At 32.0% G+C, this 26,967-nt stretch overlaps 1 protein-coding gene across 2 annotated transcripts in view; it reads right to left on the bottom strand.

Moving 5' to 3' along the window:
• LOC117114936 (F-actin-uncapping protein LRRC16A-like) overlaps positions 1-26,967 on the bottom strand; it is a 64,038-nt gene that overhangs the window by 9,279 nt on the left and 27,792 nt on the right. For both annotated transcript variants that reach the window (XM_033258564.1, XM_033258565.1), the window contains 13 exons: positions 26,420-26,595; positions 25,771-25,825; positions 24,864-24,967; positions 24,425-24,562; positions 24,060-24,252; positions 23,554-23,682; positions 21,775-21,885; positions 18,039-18,211; positions 17,152-17,239; positions 12,699-12,842; positions 3,220-3,292; positions 2,580-2,961; positions 2,332-2,426 (listed from right to left, as the gene is read on the bottom strand). In XM_033258564.1, coding sequence (XP_033114455.1) covers positions 2,332-2,426; positions 2,580-2,961; positions 3,220-3,292; positions 12,699-12,842; positions 17,152-17,239; positions 18,039-18,211; positions 21,775-21,885; positions 23,554-23,682; positions 24,060-24,252; positions 24,425-24,562; positions 24,864-24,967; positions 25,771-25,825; positions 26,420-26,595 — 1,861 coding nt within the window. The remainder of the gene's footprint in view (positions 1-2,331; positions 2,427-2,579; positions 2,962-3,219; positions 3,293-12,698; positions 12,843-17,151; positions 17,240-18,038; positions 18,212-21,774; positions 21,886-23,553; positions 23,683-24,059; positions 24,253-24,424; positions 24,563-24,863; positions 24,968-25,770; positions 25,826-26,419; positions 26,596-26,967) is intronic.

Raw genomic sequence — 26,967 nt, 5'->3', positions numbered from 1 at the left:
TTAGCTTTCTAAGTGGTTGATGTTTTAGTATAAAATGATCTGTTTTGTTAAACCAATTAGTTGTTTGTCATATCTATTTCACATAAATAACAATACATTCAGTATGTTTCTCTTTTTTATATTAATATGACTGCTTCATTTATCTTAACTTTTCTTTTTTTTTTAAATGAAAATCTTAATCATTGTTGTTGTTTTCATTAATGATTCCCTTTTTGTGGTAATTCCTGGGTTTTGAGTAAAATTATGTTTGTGGTCAGCCTTTTCATTTTTAGATAAACTTTTTAGTGAACATTTGTAAATAACTATTTTTTATGTATAACTACAATTAGAAATATAATGTAATTCCGGCACTTGGCTAAGATTTGACCTGTATAAATTGTAGTTAAATCAATTACATTACTTTACAATTATTAATTACACAATTTTCAATGTAATAGGGAATTTGTTTTACCAAAGCTCAACACTGAAATACTTTAAGAGATATTTTGCAAGATGGCGAGAGATCTTTATGTTGCTGAATTTTAATCTATTGTATTTAGATTGTAATAGTGTAAAAATGATTGAGTATCAATTAAAATATACAATGTACTTCATAATAGTAGAGCTTTCCATATGCAAATACACTGTTTTAGATTATGTAGACTTAAACTTGTGTTTTTCCTACATGATTGCTTACTGTAATTTTTTTTTTTAATTTTAATTATTTTTAACCGAAAGGTCCACTGATTAATCTCAGATAATATAGTATAATACATACTCCAAGTATCGACAGGATTGAATCCCGACACGATGGCGTGCATTTCGATACTTGGAATATGTATTATACTATCTTAATTATTTTTGTTTTTTGTAATTAGGTAACAAAGAGGTAATCTAATGTATTGAGTATATGAAATCAAACATTCTTATAAATACCAACCTAGATATTAATTACAGGTATAGATAAGTATTCATAATTTTAGACATACAAATGCTAATATCAATTATTCTTTTATTCAATTTTCATCATTAATTTATATTTTGTGTCTATACATAAAATACACTGATTTTAATACATCATATCATTAACTATATTTATGTTTTATATACATTATTTATGAGAGTTCTTTAGCAATGTGTTACACATTCTGCCATCAATCACAGAATGTTTTATTGCACTTTAAAAAACAGCATATTAAACTGTGATCCATTTCCAATAAGCACGTTCCAAAAACATAATATTATATATAGGTATATATATATATATATAATATATATGGTATATATTATGCTTCCTGATCAAATATATCATTCATCATTATGGCACTGCAAACAGCTTTTTTATGTCCAGCATTAATACTAAACTGCATTGCTACCAACATCCTCTAGCATTGAAAACTGCATTCTTCATCATTCACAATGTTTTTTTTTAAAAAAACCTGGGTTCCGTTTTCATTTGATTACCACAGGTTTCATTGGAAAAAAGTATAGGTCCCCTCAAAGCGTGGAGAATTCCTGCCTATGGTAAACTTTGTGAGTTGAATCACTTTTGTGAAACTTAATTTTCATCAGTTCGAGTTGTCCAAGATTTTTTCCAGCATTGTGATAACCGCAACATGTAAAACGTAAAACTTAGCAGCAGATAGCTTGCTTTAATGGAAGTGCAACTAAACTAGTTACATCAATTTGCCATGCAATCTCACTTACATCTTCCTCTGTGTTAAAATAACCAATAGAAATCGATAAACAATTAAAATAAAATAATATAAGGGATTTCATGACAAATAAATCATTAAAGTAGAAATTAAACAAGAGAAACAAAAAAATGAAAGCCCATCTTTCAAAAAACCTTGCATAATTTTAAATTAAATTACTATTATTTATAGTTATCATTTTAATTATCATCATTCTCATTATTATTCATATCATTACATATAAAATGATAGTAATTATCAATAATAATTTTATACTGTATACTTTCAATACCATACTTTCAATTGTAATTTTTCACATTGACTTATTATTACGACAACATAACTGCTGAATGTTCAACTAGGCATGATGAACAATGAATAAATGTATGGAATGTATTATAGGTAACAAGGTTTATGTCATACAAATACTACACAAAGTATTTCCTTTAAAAGTTCTTTGCACTGAATGATTAAATGAATTACTGATTGACTACAGTACTTACAGATAGATAGATAGATGTATGGATTGCTTAAAGTATTGCCCTAACTAGGCAGGCTTTGTTCATAAACACATTATACAATTTTTTTTTATAGAATATTATGCACTGAATTTTGCCATTCAATTATATTAGATTTAAAATTAATAATATATAATTACCTTCTTTTTTCTTTGATTGAGGTTTGCCTTGGCTTGGACTCTTATCTCTTTTATTCCTTTTAAAGATACCAAACACAGATTTCTTTTCTTGTTTCCTAAAATAAAAAAAAACATATTAATAACATACAAAGAAAGTTTTCAAATAAAATGTAATTTTTTTAGAAAGATGAAATTTCTAGTCAGAGCCATCCAATAACAGGACAGTAGAACAGAGGTTTTACACAATGAAATGTCCAATGAATACATACGCTGGAGCAGTTGGTTTAGGTTCATCAGTTTTCTTCTTTTTATCTTTCGTCTTATCTTCCTTCTTGTCCTTCTTCTTCTCAGCCTTATCCTCCACAACAGTATAAAATCCCTCTAAATTGGTAAATTCATTCTTAACTTCAGATTCAGGCAAATTAGGAGGCTGAACAGTTGGACGTGTTGGCCTTGTACGCTGTGGCTTCTTGGGTCTGGTCTTTGTAAGTGAAACTAGGGTTGTTACTTCCCCGCTGAAACCAGTACCTTTCAGTGGTGTTATTTTTGTTGTCACTGGTGGTGGTGTTGGCACAGGTACTGCTTGTGGCAGTGAAAATTCAGGAAATGGTTGCACATTTCCAGGAGGTGTAACAGGCTCCACACCCATGTCTGAAAATAGAAGAATATAAAATCGTGGATATCCAAAACCAATTAGTTCTACTACAAAATATATGCTGATCCAAGATGTTGAGGTTTAAGACCAATAAAAATAAATCATTGTTCTTGTCTACTTCCTCATTCTATTTTGAGAAGGGGCTGCCTTCTTTCTTGAAAATCCCCTAAAAATCTAAACACCTTCTTAGGTGATCAAAGAATCATCCTTACTTGCAAAAATTTAGTAACATTTAAAGTTGTTGAAATACCTACCTATTTTATCTTGTGGAATGATCGATTTAGGACGTATGCCTCTTTTAGTTGTTCTCTTGGTTAAATGTTCGTCCTACAAAAACAAATTAAGTTAAGTTGAAGGTAGATCAATGTTCTGCTTCTCTAGGGTATGGTACTAACTAAACTGGCTCATGGTTCTGAAATCCATGACTTATATGTCCTCATTCAGCCAATAAGAACCTCTGTTCACTTCTCTATTATTTGATTGGTGGATCAAGGTTAATAAGCAGGTCAATAGGCAATGATATTGAATACTTTAGCCTACCAACCACTGCAGTGTCAAGGTGAGGAAAGGATTATAGCACTTTGGGTTAAATATCTAAAAATAGAATATTACAAGTGCATACAAAACTTATTATGATTTATATGATTAAATAAAAACTTTCTTCGACAAATATAGAATGTGTACAAATTGTCATTTTCATCAAACAAAAAATCTCATGCTAAAATCTGGCTTAAAGATGTCATACACCTGACTTATTTACTTTAAAAATATAATTATTTAACATAGTTTTACTTCAAAAATAATTGTTTGTTATTGTTTCAACAAAAAATTAAAGTTGTTTTTATCTTAAAAGTGCCATATGGAAGATTCAATTTCTATTTATTTAAAACTACAATTAGTTAAATACATAATTTTTTTAATTCAAATGTTATCTACAAAATCTAGAACTATAGATTAATATAAACTAAAAATAAAATTAATTATAATATGCTCATTTTATGCAAATTGTCTAAATGTATAAAATTGTTATTCAATGTTTTTTTTTATAAACAATTTTATAAAATAACATCATCATAGGAACAACATAATGAATAATGAACTGGAAATTGGAATGCACATTAGTCAAATAAATAAATAAAAATCCTTATTTGAACTTAGCTATTTTAAAAACTTTACTCATGTATGTGGATTTACGTTTAAAATCCATATGATTAAATGATAATTGTTGGCAGACCATTTTCATTTCTAATCCAAATTATTCAACAAAAATGCTCCGTCAACACATTCTAGCTATAGGCCTAGAGTTTTCTGGGAAACAGTTCACATATTGGTTGCTAATGCTGAGGCATGTTGTGGTTACTGGATCAAGGATACAAAATCATTTTAACAATTACAAAACAAACTCATGATGAATGCTAATATTAGAGAAACAAAACAATAAGTCTTTGCCTTAAGAAAATATGATGCAAGGTCTATTACAAAAGCATGTGACTCAGTGGGAAAAGCATTGGACTTTCAATTATAATATCAGGGGTTCGAATCTCAAGCTGAGCCATTATTTGTGTCCTCGACACTTTATTCAAATTGTTCCTGACCACACAAGAGTATAAGTAGGTATTCTAAGGGCTAGTTAATAAAAGAAGTTTCTCGTCCTAATATTTCGGAAAAAAGAGAATGAGGGCACTTTTTTTTCTTTTTTAATTCGAGATTGCAAATCCAAGATGGTGGATGGGAAACAGCTTCTACTTTCTCATGTTTACCAAGTAGACACATTGAAAGCAAACAAAAGAAGCACGGAGACATAATTCATACCATATGCAAATCCCGAACTATGAATCAAGAGAGAAATTTTACTGATGTGTGTTGGCGAGATTTTCGTACATTTTGTAAAATAAAGGAAATAAAAAAAATAAATAAAAAATTTGGTGAGGCAGAGAAAATAGATAAGCGAGGAGACAAGAAACTAGTAATTTTTTTAATTTGGCCAAACTAGTTGTAATATATTACAAATTACTGTCTCAGGAGCAGTAAGATGGTTTCAATTCATACAGTATGTGCTTTATCAAATTTTCAATTCAAGATGTATTTCCAAAATTCAATGCAGTTAAAAACTGAATTACAACAAATGGTTACAATTTACATATATACAATTACAAATATAAACAATATTGAAAAATTTATAAAAAAGCAAAATTCAACAAGATCAAGAAAAAATTAAGTAATAAATGCTACAAATATAGTTGAAAATTTACACAAAAAACATTAAGAAAACAAGAAATACATCAAAATATTAAACAGTACAAAACAAGATAAAACATATATTTTTTTTAAATATATAAATTAATAAAAAAAATAATACACAAGTGACAAAGTAATACATCTAAAAACAAATGAATGGATGCAGGAAACCTAGAAACCTAATAAAAATGTTGTTATTATTTAATCAAATGCACAAAATGATTATGAGAAGAATGGAAAGTCAATGGAATATTATAAGGCTCAATAAAATGGTCCAAAGAAAACAATTCATCTGGATCCAATATGTATATATCTGAATTTTCATTTTAAAAAAAACATCACCATCATCATCATTATTATTCTATTCTTTATATCTATTATTGCTTTTGTTGCACTTTTTGTTATCTATCACATAGTTATATAATGTAAGTCATTATTAAAATAAAATTACTCATATTAGTACTACCAGTTACTAGTATTGAAAGTAAACGCAAGATGACCAGGAAAAGAAATTCCTCATAATAAATCAACTTTAGGTAACCACCTTGTGAAAAAGACTGAGTATCAATAACTGTATTGTTTCCTGAATGCAGTTCTAGTTTACAAATCTTGCTTTATAGGGCACAATTGTTTATCATTTTTATTGATAGAGTGGGAGGAAATTACGCACAGAACTGGAGAAAGACATGAATCATGATGTATGGAAATAGCAGCATAAATCTTGACATAAGGAATGGAGAGTAATGGAAATAGCAGCATAAATCTTGACATAAGGAATGGAGAGTAATAAGTCTCATGATAATGTCCTGTTCTTTACAATACATATTTTGTCAGTTAAGTCAGTTGCATTTTTTTTAGGCAACACAATTCACCACAAAAATATTTTTGGTAAGTCTTCCTAAAGCAGTGATTCCCAACCTTTTTGCGTTCGTGGACCCCTCTGGACATGTAACAAGTCTGCACGAACCCCCATGTCTAAATATACTCATTGTCCATATCCCAACAAATCTTTTTATGTATGTGGCACTTCTAGGTGGCTGGAAACGGCACTCTCAGACTCAAAATTTGAAGGTAGTTTTCAGTAATTTTCTTTTAATCTCCATTTAATTTTTAATTTCGTTAAAAATTTAGGGTGACTAATGTTTGATATTCCACCAATGAGATTATGATTAGAAGATGATTCGCCAAATTATGACATCTGGGATCTTGGACAAGAAGGGAGGGGTGCAGACAGTAAATTTTACAGATAGATGAACCACGCTACCTCAGCCCCACCATGGTTGGGGCGAGGTACGAACAGTATATTTATGGCTACAACAAGGCGTGAGATGGGACATATTAGGAAGCATTGTGAATTTTTTTTTTTTTTTGGAATTGGTTGAATGTTCTAATTAGTAACATTCCTATAAAACCAGAAGATTTTTGATGAACCTTGCTTGACTATAAATATTTTGTTTCTCCATTTCAAGTCGCAAAATTCATTTTGTTTAATACTGATTAGAATAAAAATAATTATTTTAAAAAAAAGATTATTAGGTGTAGAATCAAGCACTTTGAGCTTGAATAACCAGATAATGTGTAGTAGGAAGCATATAATAGTCAGTGGGTCAAGGGCCTAATGTGAATGGCTGTGCAGGCACTTCCAAAATAACACAGAATAGAATAAACTGGAATAAATGGTTAAACAACATAAATAAATAAATACTTAAATAGAAGAGTTGGAAACAGTTTTTTGTCTTAAAAGGCTAGTACTTAAGACTCATGAAAACATTTGTTTTTCTTTATTTGTATTACGCCTACCGTTGCCTTGTAATCTCCAAAATATTTCTTCCCTAACTGTGTAAATTTAAAGCATTTAACTATCCCATTACTACAGTGCTTACATTCAACAATAATTTTTTTTTATCTGTATGTTTTTAACAAAAGCATATGCTAAAAATAAGAAAACAAAATTTTATTTTTTAAGTTGGCAAAACAAGGTATAAAAAGGGCCATTGTACAGATGAACAGAATACAAACGCAATAAGCATTGCACGTACAGCTTAGCAGCTTAAGAAAAACATTTGTTTGTAAACAGAAATCTGTCTTCATCCTGGTACAGAAATCCTGTTGCAATTTCCTATATTGTCATTGACTACACACAAAACTAAAAATCCCATTGATTAGCCTAACAAAGGTGCATTTACCTTGACATTATTTTGTTCACATAAAACTTCCATTTACGTCAGGTCCTATCAAAGCATCACAATAAAACTGACCGCATGGAAGTTTGGATAATTGGGTCATAGCCCAGATTAATTAATTAATAGTGTAAACAAATATAAACAATATTGAAAAATTTATAAAAAAGCAAAATTCAACAAGATCAAGAAAAAATTAAGTAATAAATGCTACAAATATAGTTGAAAATTTACACAAAAAACATTAAGAAAACACCTAAGAAATACATCAAAATATTAAACAGTACAAAACAAGATAAAACATATATTTTTTTTAAATATATAAATTAATAAAAAAAATAATACACAAGTGACAAAGTAATACATCTAAAAACAAATGAATGGATGCAGGAAACCTAGAAACCTAATAAAAATGTTGTTATTATTTAATCAAATGCACAAAATGATTATGAGAAGAATGGAAAGTCAATGGAATATTATAAGGCTCAATAAAATGGTCCAAAGAAAACAATTCATCTGGATCCAATATGTATATATCTGAATTTTCATTTTAAAAAAAACATCACCATCATCATCATTATTATTCTATTCTTTATATCTATTATTGCTTTTGTTGCACTTTTTGTTATCTATCACATAGTTATATAATGTAAGTCATTATTAAAATAAAATTACTCATATTAGTACTACCAGTTACTAGTATTGAAAGTAAACGCAAGATGACCAGGAAAAGAAATTCCTCATAATAAATCAACTTTAGGTAACCACCTTGTGAAAAAGACTGAGTATCAATAACTGTATTGTTTCCTGAATGCAGTTCTAGTTTACAAATCTTGCTTTATAGGGCACAATTGTTTATCATTTTTATTGATAGAGTGGGAGGAAATTACGCACAGAACTGGAGAAAGTCATCAATCATGATGTATGGAAATAGCAGCATAAATCTTGACATAAGGAATGGAGAGTAATAAGTCTCATGATAATGTCCTGTTCTTTACAATACATATTTTGTCAGTTAAGTCAGTTGCATTTTTTTTAGGCAACACAATTCACCACAAAAATATTTTTGGTAAGTCTTCCTAAACCAGTGATTCCCAACCTTTTTGCGTTCGTGGACCCCTCTGGACATGTAACAAGTCTGCACGAACCCCCATGTCTAAATATACTCATTGTCCATATCCCAACAATTCTTTTATGTATATGGCACTTCTAGGTGGCTGGAAATGGCACTCTCAGACTCAAAATTTGAAGGTAGTTTTCAGTAATTTTGTTTTAATCTCCATTTAATTTTTAATTTCGTTAAAAATTTAGGGTGACTCATGTTTGATATTTCACCAATGAGATTATGATTAGAAAATGATTCGCCAAATTACGACATCTGGGATCTTGGATAAGAAGGGAGGGGTGCAGACAGTAAATTTTACAGATAGAGGAACCATGCTACCTCAGCCGCACCATGGTTGGGGCGGAGGTACGAACAGTATATTTATGGCTACAACAAGGAGTGAGATGGGATATATTAGGAAGCATTGTGAATTTTTTTTTAAATGTGTAGTAGGAAGCATATAATAGTCAGTGGGTCAAAAGCCTAATGTGAATGGCTGTGCAGGCACTTCCAAAATAAAACAGCATAGAATAAACTGGAATAAATGGTTAAACAACATAAAAAATAAATAATTAAATAGAAGAGTTGGAAACAGCCTTTTGTCTTAAAAGGCTAAGTTAGTACTTAAGACTCATGAAAACATTTGTTTTTCTTTATTTTTATTATGCCTGCCTTTCCTTGAAATTTCCAAAAAATTTATTCCTAACTGTATAAATTTAAAGCATTTAACCATCCCATTACTATAGTGCTTACATTCAACAATAATTTTTTTTATTTTCGCCTTTATCTGTATGTTTTAAACAAAACCATATGCTAAAAATAAGAAAACAAAATTTTATTTTTTATTTTTTAAGTTCACAAAACAAGGTATAGAAATAGCCATCGTACAGATGAACAGAATACAAATGCAATAACCATTGCACGTACAGCTTAGCAGCTTAGGAAAAAGATATGTTTGTAAACAGAAATCTGTCTTCATCCTGGTACAGAAATCCTGTTGCAATTTCCTATATTGTCATTGACTAGAGACAAAACCAAGAATCCCATTGATTAGCCTAACAAAGGTGCATTTACCTTGACATTATTTTGTTCACATAAAACGTCCATTTACGTCAGGTTCTATCAAAGCATCACAATAAAACTGACCGAATGGAAGTTTGGATATTTGGGTCATAGCCCAGATAATTAATACTGGAAGGAATTACAAATCACTGTAACTATAAATTGTTCATAAAGCACACACAAATTTGAAAAGTATCTAACAAATTATAATGTTGAAAACTTAAATGGTCTTAATTTGTGTAATAAAATAATAAATAATACTAATTTTTACTTGATATAACACATTATGCTAGATGTCTCTATGTGCTATGAAGACACAAGGAATATATCTTGTTTTATCTATTATTTGCATTACAGAAATAAAGTGGCATTGTAATATTTTAAATTACGATTGATAGTTAAATTATTATCAATATTTATCATCTTGAATTAATTTCAAATTACAGTTTTATTGAAATAAATAATTGAGAAAAATGTGTCCCCATCGGTATTTGAACCAAAGATAAATCTATTATTTGCATTACAGAAATAAAGTGGCATTATAATATTTTTAATTACGATTGATAGTTAAATTATTATCAATATTTATCATCTGGAATTAATTTCAAATTACAGTTTTTAATGAAATAAATATTTGAGAAAAACATGTCCCCATCGGTATTTGAACCAAAAATAAATCTATTATTTGCATTACAGAAATAAAGTGGCATTATAATATTTTAAATTATGATTGATAGATAGTTAAATTATTATCAATATTTATCATCTTTAATAATTTCAAATTACAATGAAAAAAATATTTAAGAAAAATGTGTCTCCATCGGTATTTGAATCAAAAATAATCTATTATTTGGGTCATTCCGTGCCAACTCAACAAATGGGATGGCTGGGTACCGTCTCAGATTTTCTTGAAACTTGGATATAATGTGCACCAACATGTCTGACGAACAAACCCAAAATTTGACTTGCCAATTTCAAGTTGTTTAAAAGTTACAGCCATTTGAAATTTTAGGGTCATACCCCTTTTTAGCTCTCAATTATGACATATTTGTAAAGTTGCATTTTCAATTAGATATATCTTCAATTAGAATAAAGATAATTAACTGAAAATTGATATCTAGACTAACTTTTGGCTGTAGAACAGGAGAATGACATGACTTTTGGTATACCGGACCCTGTTACGAAAATATTGCTTCGTAAAGACCCTAACTTATTTTGTTGCGTAATTTTTCTTTCACTTTTAGACTCCATTAAAGTACTCAAATTCGTTATTAAATGGGTCTTACCCAATAAATTATTAATATATAGTTGGAAATGTTTCACCACAAAAAATTCTGGGTTTTTCAATTATCATTTTAGGGGGTAATCGTAGGTCAAAAGGTCATTCAGGACAAAAAATACACAAAAATTCCTCGTTTTCATGGTGACCTTTGACCCTGTGGGCAAGTACGCTTGTTGTTAAAACTTGCACCATTGATTAATTTATATATGATGATCAGATGTTTCAGATATCAGTTTGGTGTCTTTATCCCTTCATGTTTAAAAAGCAATTTGAAAAGGGGTATATTTTTCAATTTGTGACAATATCAGTGCGTAAATGTGGCAAAATTAATTTTTGAATAACGATAATATTAAAAATAATCAGCCTAGACCCTTGAAACATATAATTCTAAAACAACTTTATGTGCTTATTTCAGTCGTGCAGTTCGTTAAGGGATATAGTGTTTAATTAGTAAGATATTGTCCCCCATTACGATTGATAGTTAAATTATTATCAATATTTATCATCTTGAATTAATTTCAAATTACAGTTTTTAATGAAATAAACATTTGAGAAAAACGTGTGTCACCCATCTGTATTTGAAACAAAAACCTTCCGATTACTGTTGGGATACTCTACCAACTGAGCTATGAGGACAATTGCTATACACCCTTGGATTTTTAAATTAGGACATATTCTTTCTCAAGGTATTGCATATAAAACACAAAAAAATAATAGTAAAATAATAAAATAATTAAATAAATGAAATAAAGTCTACTGACATTTAAGTAATTTTATCATTTTCAATGTTCTAACTATAAAATATTACTGTATCAATATTTAATACTGTTTTTTATATTATTTCAATATAAACCCAAATTTGTTATAGATTATGATTATTATTATGCAAGTTACAAGATACAAGGTACAACAAGATTACTACACTGGTGCTAATACAAGTTTGGTTAGGCCCCTTTTATAAATACTTATGTTCCCAAGTTTTTGTCAAAAACAAGAATCCCAAAGCTCTCAAGGATGCCAGTAACTCAATGATTCCCAGGAATAAAGGATCTGCATAAGCCCAAGGATCTCCAGAGACCCAATGATCCACTGGAGCCACGGATCTCCTGGAACTGAAAGACCCTTGTACTACACATGCAGAGTGTCTATACAACACCAGTTTAACAAACTATCAAAAAAAAAAAAAAAATAGAAAGAAAAAGAAGGAAAAGGGGAAGAGTAGGAGAGAGAGAAAAAAAGAAAGTCGTGGAAGTGGAGAAGAAAAAAAAAGAGAGAGAAGAGAAGGAGGAGGGAGAGGGGAAGAAGAAAAAAGAGAGGAAAAGGGAAGGAAAGGGGGAAGGGGAGGGAAGAGAGAGAGAGAAAAAAAATTATTATTATCGTTTTGTTTTTTTTTCGTTTTCTTTTCTTTTCTTTTTTCTTCTTAAGTTTCTTTTTGTTTCGTTTCATTTTATTCAGACAAAGTGTAATGCATTTTCCGGGAGATGGAATGCGCACTGTTGAGTTTCGGCATTGGTCACGCATCGTCAGGAATTCCTGGCAATGGCGTGAACGGTGTCGAGCGTGGTGGCGTGTATTTCATTTCTTGGGATGCGTGTTATAATTTCTTTTCGATATTAGTTAAGTAAAAAATTCAAAATACTGATAAAGTATTATTAGACAGTATATTAGTTAAGTACGAAATGTCTATAGCAAGACAAATGTACATATATTATTATTACTCTTATATTGTGAATTATTGTTGCACATCTCTTTAGCGATTGTGCTTCTGTTACAAAAGAGAAACAATAAAGTTATTATTATTATTATTATCAATACTGTTATTTCTTTTATTAACAAAACAATTGCAATATTACAAAAGCCCCTTACCTTTACACGGGAGAGTGCAGGGTTTACGGGTGGTTCTGAGATTGGAGCTTCATTGACAACTTCGGTAGCATCAAATTTTTCATCATCTAAAAACGATTCTTTGTTAGGCTTATCCAGTGAAGGTACATTCTCCGCATGCTCAGACTGTAACACAGAAACATATTATCATTATTTTGAAAAATAAGCAAATGAAATGTTGAACATATTATAACAATAAAATGTGCATAGACGCCATAGACAATAAGGCAATTCATGGTTGGAGCTGCGCATGTTCATATATAAGGTCAATCAACCTGTGCCTGTGTTGTGTATGGTGTTTATGTCGACTGACCTTCATACGGGCATCCACGGTTCTAACTACGAATTGGCTTATAAGTTGTCTTATAAGTTCACCTGTCCATGTTTAAGGTCAAAGTTTATAAACAATGGCATATAATTTCATATGTAAATACACTATTGAAAAACAATGACGTTTGGTTGATTTTGACAGCTGTTATGTAATTACTAAATGCTTTACAAACAGCATGACCCATGTTATTTGGTTTACATGCAATGACCTTTAAAATAATCACTTAAACTTAGCACTACAAGAGTTCATCTGGATCCACTACTATAATAATTTATCAGTATAAATAAGTGGGAGGTTTGTGGCATGGTTAGGATCCAGCCTTTCAATTGAAAAGTCGAGGGCTCAATGCTGGCATGAAAGCATCAGTACATTCGGAGAATCAGAAAGAGCTCCCTTGGCCTCATAAAGAGACTTGGTTGTAAGATTTTAGGTATAAAATAATTGTGTTTAGACATTTCTTTTTTTATTAATATATTGTATTGCTCCCATGAATATCTACATTTAACAATATAATGTACACAAAAAAGTAATACATAATAAACTTGGACAAAGTGATTATGAAGTAATTGACTGATTGAACACTAAAGCTTAACTATTTTATTAGATTGCAGTATAATTCTAAAAATTTAGTCTCCAATTATACTAATACAGTGACTCAAGTAAAGTTCTGAAACATTAGGCCAAAAGAAGTATATAATAAACCTGATAATGCTATTTCTACAAGTGCATGCTTATGTAATAAGACCGGAATTTATTCCACAAAAGTGTTGCCTCTTTGATGCTGAGATTAAGTGAACAAAATGAGATTAATTCTATTATTTAAATCAACTTTAAAACTGTTCATATTAACATTTTCCTGATTCAACTTGAAACGACTTAATCAGTAAGGTGCCAAACTAACACACCTGAAGCCCAGTTCACACTATCAAATTATATTTGACAAAAACATGTGACATGCCTACAGTAAATATGGTCATGATGACATCACATCATGACAAGGACATAATGACTACTGGATGGGATTGGTTTTATTCTGTGAAAACACCAAAGATAGCCCACGAAAGTCTAGAAGAAGAATTATTTCCAGTGGGGTCCTTCTGGTGGTGATTGGACAGTACTCCTACTATTTCTGAAGAGTGTACTGCATTCTTAAACATGCACATGTGCCATAAATGCACATAGAACCAACGGCTTATACATCTCATCCGAAAGGTGGTGTGCTATTGTAACTTGTTTTTCAGCTCTCCAGCTGAAACACAAGGAGAGGCAGCGATGGGAATTGAACCAGTGACCAAGAGATCTTCACGGTTCAGAGCACACACACTGGCTACCACCAGATTAGCCGACTGAGCTAAGCTGCTCTCTCTGTATGAGCGTACAACATTTTTTTTATAAGAAAAATTTGATAATTTGGAGAGAGCTTAAATCAACTTTGACCTCATTCTCACATTGCCATTTCTGGCATCTTTTAAACTTGATTAATGACTGAAGATATAAAGTGTGGACTGTTGTGAGCTAACAATGGTGGAATTTTATTTCACTTCCTTCAATCACAGCCGGAAGTGTTTGCAGACCTTTCTTCAATTTACGAGCGACACCTTTATTGACTGGTTAGGACTGGAGCTAATATTCACATTACTGAGATTTTTATTCCTATACATTCTTCTAAAACTCATCATTTGGGAAGTGAGCACATGTATAAGAAAACATTAAAAATATAAGTAAAACACATTTTCTAAAGACAATCCACAGACTTCAAAATACAGGGTATTCAGAAATTTAGGAGAAATTATATAAGAATAGTTCATAAAACTATACCTAAATGCTTATTTAGAATAATTATAATAAAATTTACAATATGTGTAATTTAAAACAAACAAATTTAGATTTAGTTTAAAATATTAGTAAATTATATTTAATCAAAACTGAATTGATGCAGTAGGCCTACATATCCTTAAAGGCACACACAATACGTGTAACATCATGTCATATATTTACAATTGCACAAAATTCTTTGCTTTTAAAGATGCTCAAATTAACACTCATCAAGTATAAATACGGTATAAGTACTTTTGTAAAGTTAAAAATTAACTTGGTAAAATTTAATAATAATTAAAACATTACACTCAACATGAAACAGTTAATGGTTGTCTAGACAAGTATTTCTACCTATAAACACTTACTTCCTCCTTCTCTTTAGGTTGAGTAAAAACCTAGGATTAGCATGTGTCATGTGAAATCATACTAAAATCAGGGCCTACAAATGAATATGTATCCTACCTAATCCTTACAAAAGGGAATTTACACCTGCAGTAAATCTAGAATGAACAAGAAGCAAAGCATAACATCCACCTTGATTCCGGTGGCAAGCCTAATAATGATTCTAAGCATCCCAAAAAGAATACATCGTACTTGGTTCCAGGGAAGAGCCAAAGTGGACACAGCATGTCCAATAATTCGTCTGGTTCTGGAGTAAATAGTGCGGACATTAAATGTCCCTGCAACTCTTCTCATCCTTTTCATTTTTCGATCTTACAAAGAGGTACTCAACTCAATTGCACAGATGCTTGTATATTCCACAATATTGAAACATGGAGTGGATTAGTATGTGATCGTGGCACAAATACTACTTTCATACTTCCTCATATGATAACAGTCAACAAAAACTGAAACAATTACTATGGTTGTTTCATATATAATCAGAGTAAATGAGGAAACAAAATCAAGTTACTGTGAAAAATTTAACTGGTTGATTCAATGTACATAACAAAATTATTATATTGACTAAATTCACCTTTAAATATTTACATTGTTAAGTCATGTAGATGCACATTTTAAATTGAAACACATTGATTTTTATCTTATTATCATGTGATAACTAGATGTAACACATGATATTTGTAAACTGTTGCTTATAATATTTTACATATTTATGTCCACAAACATATTAATTGTATACAGCTCTTTCTGTTTCTGAAACAAACATCTCTTATCATCTCATTAATTATTATCAATTTGTTATTGTTGTAATTGGAATTAATTTTTCAAAAACTTGGCATAAACTCCTACTACAAATCATTCAATACATTAAGATCCATGCTGGTCCATCCTAAGGACCCTAATCCACTATACATGTGGCACTATCAGATTGACTGTTCATGTGGTGAAAAATATGTGGGTGAAACTGCAAGATATTGGAATCAAGATTCTCTGAACATGCGAAAACCGCAGGAAAAACACTCAATGCAGTAGGGCAACATATTAAAGCAACTAACCATAGTATCACTTAGAAGAATACAACAGTTATCTACCGAGAAAAGAGGTATTGGCCAAGGAAGACAAGATTCTATGGAAATTCGGTCCAGTCACCCCACCCTCACCCGTGATGGTGGATATGAGCTACCAGCAGTACTGGAGGAGGTGTTGTCACATGGTCAAATTCAAATTCATGCTTGAATGATCATGTGACATATGGATCTGTTTCCCTGAAGAAGTTGCTGGGAATAGTAATGAAAGCTTGGAAGTAAAGTAAATTATATTTTATTTCAATTAATTAAATGACAACAATAACTAAATGATATTATGAGCATTGGAATAGTATCAAATATTTCTAATTAATTATGGTTTTGTACTATGTGCTTAGCATAGATACAATGTATGAAATAAGAATAATTAATTGGTTGTTTAATTGATTGACCACTAATAAGGATAACAACAAATTATGATGGGCAATGATATACTATACTAAAGGACAGTTCTAATATTTTGTCATGGTGTACAAAGACAATTGTTGGTTTATAGAGGTAAGCGGAAGTGATTGGTTGTGGCTAAGGTTCAGAATCCTTGAAGTCAGAGGTTCAAATCCCTTGCTGTTCATTTTTTTGTCCCATGGGCAAAGTACTTTAGCTCTGTTTGTCTTTCTTTACCCAGAAGTACAAATTGGATGAGATGCATATATAATTATACAGTATCGTATAGGAGTAGTGACTGTACAATGATGCCATATATATAGAATGACTGATTCCACATCTATATTTTCAATATTAAGCAAACAATTTGAATTGCATGAAGATTCTATAATGTCTCTGACATACTGTAACTTACAAGGTTTTTGAAACAATCTTCCAAATTTGCAAGAATATCACCAACCACAGTGTCCGAGATTTGAGCAGCCATCGCTAAATGAACCTCACTGTGGACAAATAGAAACAAGCATTAGCAACATAAAATAAACCAATATATTCTTGCTTACTTACTGTCTAAGGGCTTAATTGAGCAATATTTTCCATGGTGCTAGAGGGTGAAAGTCCATATTACTATATTACTCACAAACATTTGATTACCCCTAAGATAAGGCAAGATTATTTATATACCTTGTTTAGCAAACCTTCCACCTGCCAATAATGATGATTTCAAATAAAAATAAATTATTATTTTTGGGCAATTAGTGCACCCGCTGTCACAAAAAATTCAAATTTCAGAAAAAAATTATTTAAAGTTTTCCTTTCTTTTCATTACGCACAGCACTGCCTTGAAATCTGCAAAAATAATACATGTATATTCCTTCCTAACTATATAAAGTTAAAGCATTTTACCATTCCATTATACACTGTTTACATTCAACAATAAAATTTTATTTTTATTTTCCCCTCCGTCTGGATGTTTCTGCTGAAACTATTTGTTAAATAAGAAAACATAATGTTATTTTTTTTTCCACCCTCCACTGACGATCTTAAAAAATATAATTTTGCAAAACAAGGAATAAAAAAGTGTCGCCTAAGAAAGTTTAATTTTGAGCATCAAGCTTCTCTTGCTGAAAATGATGCTGTTCAGATAACACAAACATGTAGAACGAACTTCCTAAAATGTGGAATGAACTTCAATGAATTACAAATTAACTTTCAAAATATGTTGTTACATTCATTCCAAAGCCTGGCAGCATAAACACGTAACAATCAGTCACCACAGATAAATCATAACAGATAACATACCTGATTTTGTTGCTGATATCAGCCGCGGCTTGGTCTAAGACATCTTGCATAAAGCGATCGGGTAGAACTGCACGTTCTTCCACAGCCGATAGCAACTCTGACTTGATTTCTGGCTTTTCCATCACCGTCTCACACTGTTCTTCGGCACAATCCAACATGCTGTTTAAAGTTTCCTACAAATTTCCAAATAAGAGCATACAGTATAAGGATATCATACAACTAAGTATGAACTAAACATTTTTTGGGGAGGGGGGATGGGAGAGGTGGGTTAAAGAGTGGGGAAGAAAATACAGTGTTCAAAAAGTTGATTGCTTGCTTATGAGCACACTTAACATTTGCAAAATCTTCAACAAGATGAAGCCGACAACTTAACTGAAGAAGAAGGATAGTACAAGGCATAAGAATAGTAGCCTTATGAACTTGATGACTAAATCGTGTATGTACACCATGTGAATATACTCTGTATTGCATCCTTCACACCCACAACTGTTTCATATTGAAACACTACTCAATACACCAGACCAGATTGGTCATTTACTTACTCCTTAAGGATTTTCTCACAGACATATTAATCCAAGTAGGTTTAGCTGACTGAGCTCTGTCTCTTATACACATCTAGATGTGTATAAGAGACAGGTATATCAAAGCATCACTAATCTGTAGATAAAATAGAAAATTCTTCTTTTTGAATACTTGTAAAGAAGGATTGAAAATGCAGCCACAATATTAAAATTAGTAAATAAAAACACATTAAGCCAAATCTATCACAAAATGAACAAAACCAAATTAAAGAATATAATCTTGATTTTGGCTATTTAGTTTGTGGAATTTAATGTTCAAAACATTATTCTTTTTGCCAATTTGTAAATTTACACAGAAGATATTGCAATCAGGTACTGTACATATCTGATCTACTACAAAAATATAAAAATCTGCTACAAAATATAAGAATATTAATCTTGTAGGTCAAGGTTCAATTTATTCAGTCGTATACAAAAATAAATGAAATGCAGCTTCCCAGGAAGCCACATTTCATGTATTTTTGTATACGACTGAATAAATTGGACCTTGAACCTACAAGATTAATATTTTTATATTTTCAAATTTATTCATTCTGATGTTCCTTTAAATATTAATAATTTAATTGAGTTGAACAGCAGCTTGGTTTTGAATAATTACAGGTGTTGACTCCGCTACCTAAATAATTCCACCCGGCATGTCTGTGCTTAGTTATAGATACCCAGATTTACACGAGTAGTGCGCATCAGTGACTTGACCTTTGCCGACAAGGTTGACTGAATGCGGCTTTTCCCTCTTCCTTTGGGAGCAAAATACAAAGGCTTTTACAACAATTTCCCCGCCATGTTCCATGAAATAGATTAACACTATGAATATATGATTCATGTGCATACCGCCTACCCTGAATTCTCTTTCTTAAAGAAGGTTGATAGCAAAGAAAATCTTCACCAACTCGGTAAGTCTAGTAAGGTTTTTGTGACTTTGTGGGCAGAGCTTCGCGTCCTGGTCGACATGTCAATTGAGAGCTCGCTGGAACAGAACTCACAGGAGTTCGAGTGAAAGTGGAATCTGACTATCCTATCCTACCAACAAAAAAGTGCAGAGTGAAATTTGAGGAAAAATATAACAGATTCAATAAGTTTCTGAGTTTAAGCAAGAGGAGCAAAGTAATTCGTCAAAGGATGATGCTTAAGACGTTTTTTAAAATGTCAATTGACTCTGTGTGTTTAATAGCTTGTGGAAGATTATTCCAAAGACGAGCAGCAGAAAAGATGAATGATCTATTGCCATAGAAAATAGTAGCCAGTTTTGAGATGTTAAGTTTCTTCTGTGTAGAGGATCTTAATTGCCTAGGAAGACAATGGTGTGATGAGCTCCACAATGTAGAATGGTGAAGTTGTAATAAGGCTCTTGTACGTGGTCAATATTGAAATTAATTCTTTGGTGGACAGGAAGCAAGTGGAGGTCTTTAAGGATTGGAGTGATATTGGCAAAAGCCTTAGTCCCAGTAAATATGCGTGCTGCAGTGTTCTGAATTAACTGTAATTTTGCAATTTTTAGATTTTGGTAGCCCGTACAACATTGAGTTGCACGAATCCAGTCTTGATGTTATGTAGGCATGCACTAGTCTCTCGGTCCTTTTGTTGTCAAAGTGTTTCCAAATACTACCAATCTTAAGTCCTGCCCGAGCTGCACAACAAACATTAGGAACTTGAGATTTTAAAACAAAGTTTTACTTTCCATAGTACAGTATCTATTAAATCACTACATTCCACCCATATACAAACACAAAGATGTAACGGTGTGGATGAAATGGGTAAGTCATGTGGCAGAGGGGAATTCAAAAGTGCAACTAACTACTATACAGTTTTAATATTGGCACAGGTTAAAAAAAAAAGCTCCTCACCCAGGGTCCAGTTAGTAAAGTCTGGCCGAAATGCCCAAAAAAATAGATGGGTATTTTTAGAGTCCTAAGACTTATTTTCCAGTGGGGTCCTTCTGATGGTGAATTGTGCAGTTCACCGGGAGACAATCCCCTACTCTAGAGAGTCTGCATTTTTGTGTTCTTTAACATGCACATGGGCTATAATGCACATGCGACTCATCCAAAAGATGATGCTGTATAGTAACTTGCATTTCAGCCCTCTAGCTGAAATACAAGTAGAGCAGGGATAGGAATTGAACCAGAGAACCAAGAGATCTTTATGGTTCAGTGCACACGCTGTGGCTACCACAAGTTTAGCTGACTGAGCTAAGCTACTCTCTTCATGTTTCGACCTATACCTCCTTTTTCCCTCTTTCTGTACTTTTTATGTGCAATATCATTAGAATTTTTCAGCTTACTTGAAGACCGTAATTTTTATGGGTTATAAAATTGTACCATTTTAATTTCAAGCATATTTTCAAAGCAGACTTATATTCTAGTTAATTAACTTTATTATTACATTCCAGAAACAACTGTATAGTTTTAAGGAATCTACATAAGCCCTCTATATACAGGCAAACAGACTTTAACATACTTAAAATATTATGATGTAACATGCTCGATACACAGTCAAATTATACGTGCATAGCCATTTTCCAATTGCAAATCCACATTTATTTTCATACTTTAACTCAGTTGTAAGGAAATAAATGTTTGATAGAATGGAAAACATTTTAATTTTACTGTCTATCTCTTTAATTCATTAAATCATCAAAAAATGAAGCAGAAAAATAGAATACAAAATAGCAGGTTCTAAAATGTTTGACCAATAGAGACTGATAAGAATTACAAAGTATGCATTTGATTGTTTGACTTCCTAATTAAGGCAAATTTTTGGGCATACAAAATTTGATTTGAAAGAAAATATGGGATTAAAGTTAAGCCTGGTTTCCTTAAAACGGCTACACTGTCACTGCAGTGTTTTCAGCGCAATCGCTGTACTGTGTAGCAGTCCCACACAAATTAGGGAAGGCTTCCAAATTTGACCGACCAATCAGCATCACCAAAAGCTGCTGGCTACCTGTGTAGCGATTGTATGGAAGCAAGCTTTATGAATATGCATAATATTGCAGTCATGTGTCACACACTACATCCAATTCTAGTAGGTTCTGCTTTTGAGCTAGTTTGGTTGGCAAAGTAACATAAAGGTACTGTGAAGTTACAGTACAGGTTCAATTCTACAGCAGGTCAATTTTGTTTGCTTTATTTTATTTACCAGAAATCGTTACTCACTTTGAGTTTACTTTGAACCGTCTGTTGCACCTCGGAGGCTAGAGACTTGAGCTTTGATTCAACAGTCACAAGACTGGATTTTAAGGCTACATCATGCATCATTGCCAGCAACTGATTATAAAGAATTAAACAAAATATGTATAAGATGCATTGAATCTTTCTTGAAAAAGACTTATATATGTCTTATATATTTTCACATGCATTGTTACCAATAAAACTAAAGATTATTATCTAAATGATAAAATGAGATTTATGGCATACAGTGATGGCTAAAAAAAAAGTTTGTGCAACTGCTGACTTATATAAAATAAAAACAATAAAATTCTCAAAGTGAAAGTGAAGCTTGAAAGGAAGTATGCAATGCAATTTTAAAGGTTTCTGGTCACATTACTTTTGTCCTTGAAATATACACCATTTTACCAAATCTATTTTGAAACAGTGCCACCAATGTCTCACTTATACTGGGGGACTTCCCGCATCGTAGCCTGAGCAACTGGCTAGTTACAAATAGAGCACCGCACAGTGGATCGCGCCGCTAGACCTTTGCCATAGCAGCAGTAGACAACACATACGATCATGTTAATTAATGTATATGGAAACATTGAAATATCTTTTTAAGACTTAGCTTTGTTTTTAATGTAAAAATTTTGTTATGTTTTTGTTTTAAAATATTTGTGCCCATTATTAATTTAGTTTTTATCATTTAATTATGGTAACTACGTAGAGTGAAATGCTAGAGCTCTGGAAGTCCTCCAGTGGTGGTTGCCAGGTTATCTAAAATTTTCATTTCAAATTTGGTGAAAATACTGTGTGTGTGTGTGTGTGTGTGTGTGTATGCATGTATATATATCAGACAGCTGCATGAGATGGAATACTTCTCTTGGAGTGGAAGTGATTTCTGGTGTTAGATAAGATATTTATTAAAATAGTGACTATGGAACAATATTTGAATAGACAATGATTTGTATTTTTGCCTAAATTCACCTCATTTTACAACAGCATAGCTTCATTATGTTAACTTAATAGAAAATAACAGAGATAGAGTTAGTATTATTATTTTACTGGGGATGGATGTCATTATTTTACAGTAAAACAATGGCCCTGTTTTACAAATTTTTTTACCCTACACAAAACCAAACGTTATTCTAGGTATATGATCACTTTATACAGGACACAATAATTGATATTGAGCAGGGATGTAGCTATTGAAAACTGAGGGTGGATGTTAGAATTTTTGGGGTGGGTTCGGCATGAACATGTGTGTACTTTGGCGTGAAGCGCCAACCGAGCAAAGAGCTGAAGGACCGAATGGGGGATGGGTTCAGAAGGGAGCGAAGCCCATCAAGCACTGGAATTCTTGCTGTTTATAGAGCCAAAAGGATCGATTTCGGTAATTAGGGATGTGAAGCAAGCACCTTGGCGAACAACATTCTGACTGATTGACGCATTATCATAACTTGATTATTGGGCAAAAACTTGTGTTTGTGCATGATTTTGAAGGGTGGGCAGGAGGGTTTGTATGAGGCTGGGTGGAAGACTTTATAAATGGCTTTTAAGACGGGTGCAAGATGTCAAGGCTGGGCAGTTCCGCCCACCTCAGTCCTGCACAACGACATTCCTGATTGAGTACATTGGTCGCATAGCTCTTTGATTACAGACAAGGGGTAATAAATTCTACAGCCAAAAAAGGTCTTATTCTTGATATACAAGATATAAGTGCTGGATAGTTTAGTTATTAAGCTGTAAAATCAAAGGATTGTGGGTAAAGACTTTGTTCACCTTCTTTGAATTGTCAGCGTCCTTGATGTATTTCTCTCCCTCCTCTACAAACAATTTAACAACGTCCGAGTCCTGGCTTTCCAGTTCCATTGCCTTGTCCTGAATCTGCACCACCATCTTGTCAACCATCTGCCAACAAAAATTAAAACATATTTTTTGCAATCTCTTATTTATTTCTCATATTTTTGATATATATTTTTAAAATGATCAAAAGATGTGTCAGTCATTGGTACCATGTGAAAAATTGCCATTGCATGATAAAGAATACAGTACACTCTTGTGAGGGATTGTCTCCCAGTGTACTACCAAATTACCATGAGAAAGACATCACTGGAACTAAGTCTTTTAAGACTTATGGGGCTATCCCTGGTGCTTACATCGAATAAATCCAATGACAGGGCCTCTTTAAATATTCAACAAATACAAGGTATTAAATCTGCAGTTGTTCGTTAAACAAATGAAGGCAGAGAAATTAATAAAGGATGGAAAAACAAAATAGACTTGACCTGGTGAGCTGTGGTGTAGAGGAAGCCTTGTTGGAGACGGAAAGCTTGATCATCAATAAACTTGCGTGAACTGTGGTTACGCTGAATGAGTTGTTGTATTCTATGCAGCGGGGCTTCTAATTTGCTGCAATCCTGACGTGAATTATTATGGATATCATGTACTGGCATTGGGAATTCCTTCAAAGTGTAATTTCTACATAAAAGTTAACAACAACAGAATAATCATTACCTTTAAATGAAAAAAAAAAAACCTTTGTTTTGAATGTGAACCAGTGGACATGAAAAACCACCTGGTAATAACATTACAATACCAACAACTAATATTATATATCATATTAATACATGGTTTTTGACTTTATTTTTACCTTTCTAGAGCATTGGCAATTTCTCTGTACCCATCAGCAGTGATGTTGTTGCGATCACAGTTCACAAATTCTAGCTTAGAGTTGATCATTAATGCTTTGGCTAGCATCTTGGCACCAAGGTCTCGCATATTGTTTCCACTGTAAAAAAATATAAAAGATATTTAATAAGCTAAACTTATGTCACACATACGACTTGATTCAACTGACCTCACTAGTTGCCAGTAGTGCTCATGTCGACTTTACACTCACAATCACACAACTACTACAAGTTTACATTTTTGCTGATCCTTGTGTGTAAGTACATACTCAAAGTCAACCAAATTTTGTTTTCAAGGTGGGTAGGCTTATAACTTAGGAAGTATAACAACATATCTTCATGCCAACCTGCAGATTCATAAAAATGAATGGAAAGTAAGATAATATTTCAGGAAACACATACCTGAAGTCGATACTGGTGAGTGATGTGTTACTTCCAAGAGCATTAATGATAACAATGGTTTCATAGTTCAGGTGACAGTCGGCCATTGATAAGTTTTCCAAAGGCTACAGTAAGGCATAGATGGGAGAAAAATAAAAAGAAAGTCAGCAAATGTTGCTTTTTTTTAAAAATGTGAATATTGTCTTTTTTGCACTAGGCTTTGTGGTAGAACCACAGATTTCCTACTGAACAGGTTTCCCAGTATAAAAGAAAAAAGGAATTTTTAAAAAAATGAATGTATATATTCCTTGATATTTTTCATAAGAAATTTTTTTGCAAACAAACCTATTGTCTCCATATAGGATTGGAACCCAAGACCCTCAGACTACCATTTGGTTACTCAACTGTGGTATGCTAAATATATATTCTATTTATATATTCTTTCACATTATATTTTGTTTTCATATACGAACTTGTAAATCAATGTTTAACATCATATAAACTTATGAAGATGATACTGCTAAAATAATAACATTAACATATTATTTGGAAAATTAACATATGACAAATTAAAAAAAAACAATGTACACAGAGCCTTTTTTGAAGAAACTAAAAATTAGATATTAGTCTTTTGAAATTATTATTATCATATTTCCTCAGGTATAAGACCACCCCCCCCCCCCCTGGGCGAAATTATTATTTTTTTTTTTTTTTTGGGGTGGGGAGGGAATTTTGTTCAGCACTGCATGCCTTATTTAAAGCCAATACTTTATTTATTTTAGAGTATTTGTAGAAGTCAGCTAAGGTACTCATTCAAAACCATACGCTGGGAGTTTGCCTGAGGCAAGGCTGATATGTAAAATTGGGAATAAATAAGCGGGTGGGTGGGCTTATACCCAAGGAACTACGGCACTTGTTTACAACTTACTAGTTCTTCCTCTTGAATCAGCTTTACAAATGCGTCCATCACTTTATCAAGGGATCTGTGGTCAAGAGATAAGTAACAGCAATAATACAAAAGCAAATTGTGACAAAAATATTATAGAAAAATACAATAATTCAGGGGTTTCATTAGTAGCAGTCGGCAACTTCGACTTTTTATCCATTTCTTATTTATTATATTGTCTGATTTACTTTAGTTACAGATTTTATGTTGTACAAGTTGTGATGTGGTTAAAGAATCCCTGGAGATCCAATCTCAGCCTTTGAAATGCATCAACATGCTTTGGCTTCGGGGCATTTCCCCTCTACCCAGAATCTCTCCTGTAACTCTTACTCATTCTGCTACTACTTTAAACACCTTAATGGAACCCCTGATAATACAATAATAATGAACAAATAATTACTACAGGGCATTTTTAGAGTGCTGTATATAAGGAAACTATAGGGGGTTTAAAATGTAACATGTTTAGGATAGTTCATTTGTATAATTTGTTATTATAGTTCCTGGTATTCTGAGTCTTGAACATATCAAATTCAGCATTCTACAACACTTAAGAGCTACTTCTTGCATCATTTAGCAATTCAAAATTTTCAAAGTTTAACATCGGAAATTGATTTAATAATTCAAAACTTACTTGGCTCTGATTAGATTCTTGGAGACATTCAGAACTCTAAGGGTTTTATTTTCACAAACCCAGTCTAAGAAGCTAGCTAGGCCGTCATTGATGTCATTGTCACTAATATCTAGTGATCGGATGTTCCCAACACAAGCTATCACACTCTCAAGCATCAGGCATCCTGCTGCTTTTAGCTGCAAAGAAAATATAACAATATTAATGATATAATGTGATAATAATTATTATATAGTTTCAGTACACCACGTGTACTTGATGTAGTACCATCTACCTCAGAGCATTATTTTAGAAAATATATAAGAAAACAATACAAAAAAAATCCAAAAGAAAAATACAAAATATCTGTGTTTATACTGTTTCTTTGTATGTTATTTAACTTTCAATTAAAAATTGGATTGAGAAATATTAGTATGAATAAAATGTATGAAGAACGATGGATAAGAAGCACCTATATAGTGCAAATAAATAGGGTCTCTAGACGTCACATGAGCATAAAGGATTTTCCCCACATACTCTGCTTCCAAAACGTTAGTGTAGACCCAACATTT

Source organism: Anneissia japonica, unplaced genomic scaffold, assembly GCF_011630105.1.
Source record: "Anneissia japonica isolate Jap-2015-1 unplaced genomic scaffold, ASM1163010v1 scaffold288189_len579620_cov203, whole genome shotgun sequence".
NCBI classification, from domain to species: Eukaryota; Metazoa; Echinodermata; class Crinoidea; order Comatulida; family Comatulidae; genus Anneissia; species Anneissia japonica.
The sequence above is the reverse complement of the archived record's forward strand: the minus strand, read 5'-3'. Positions and strand labels throughout refer to the sequence as shown.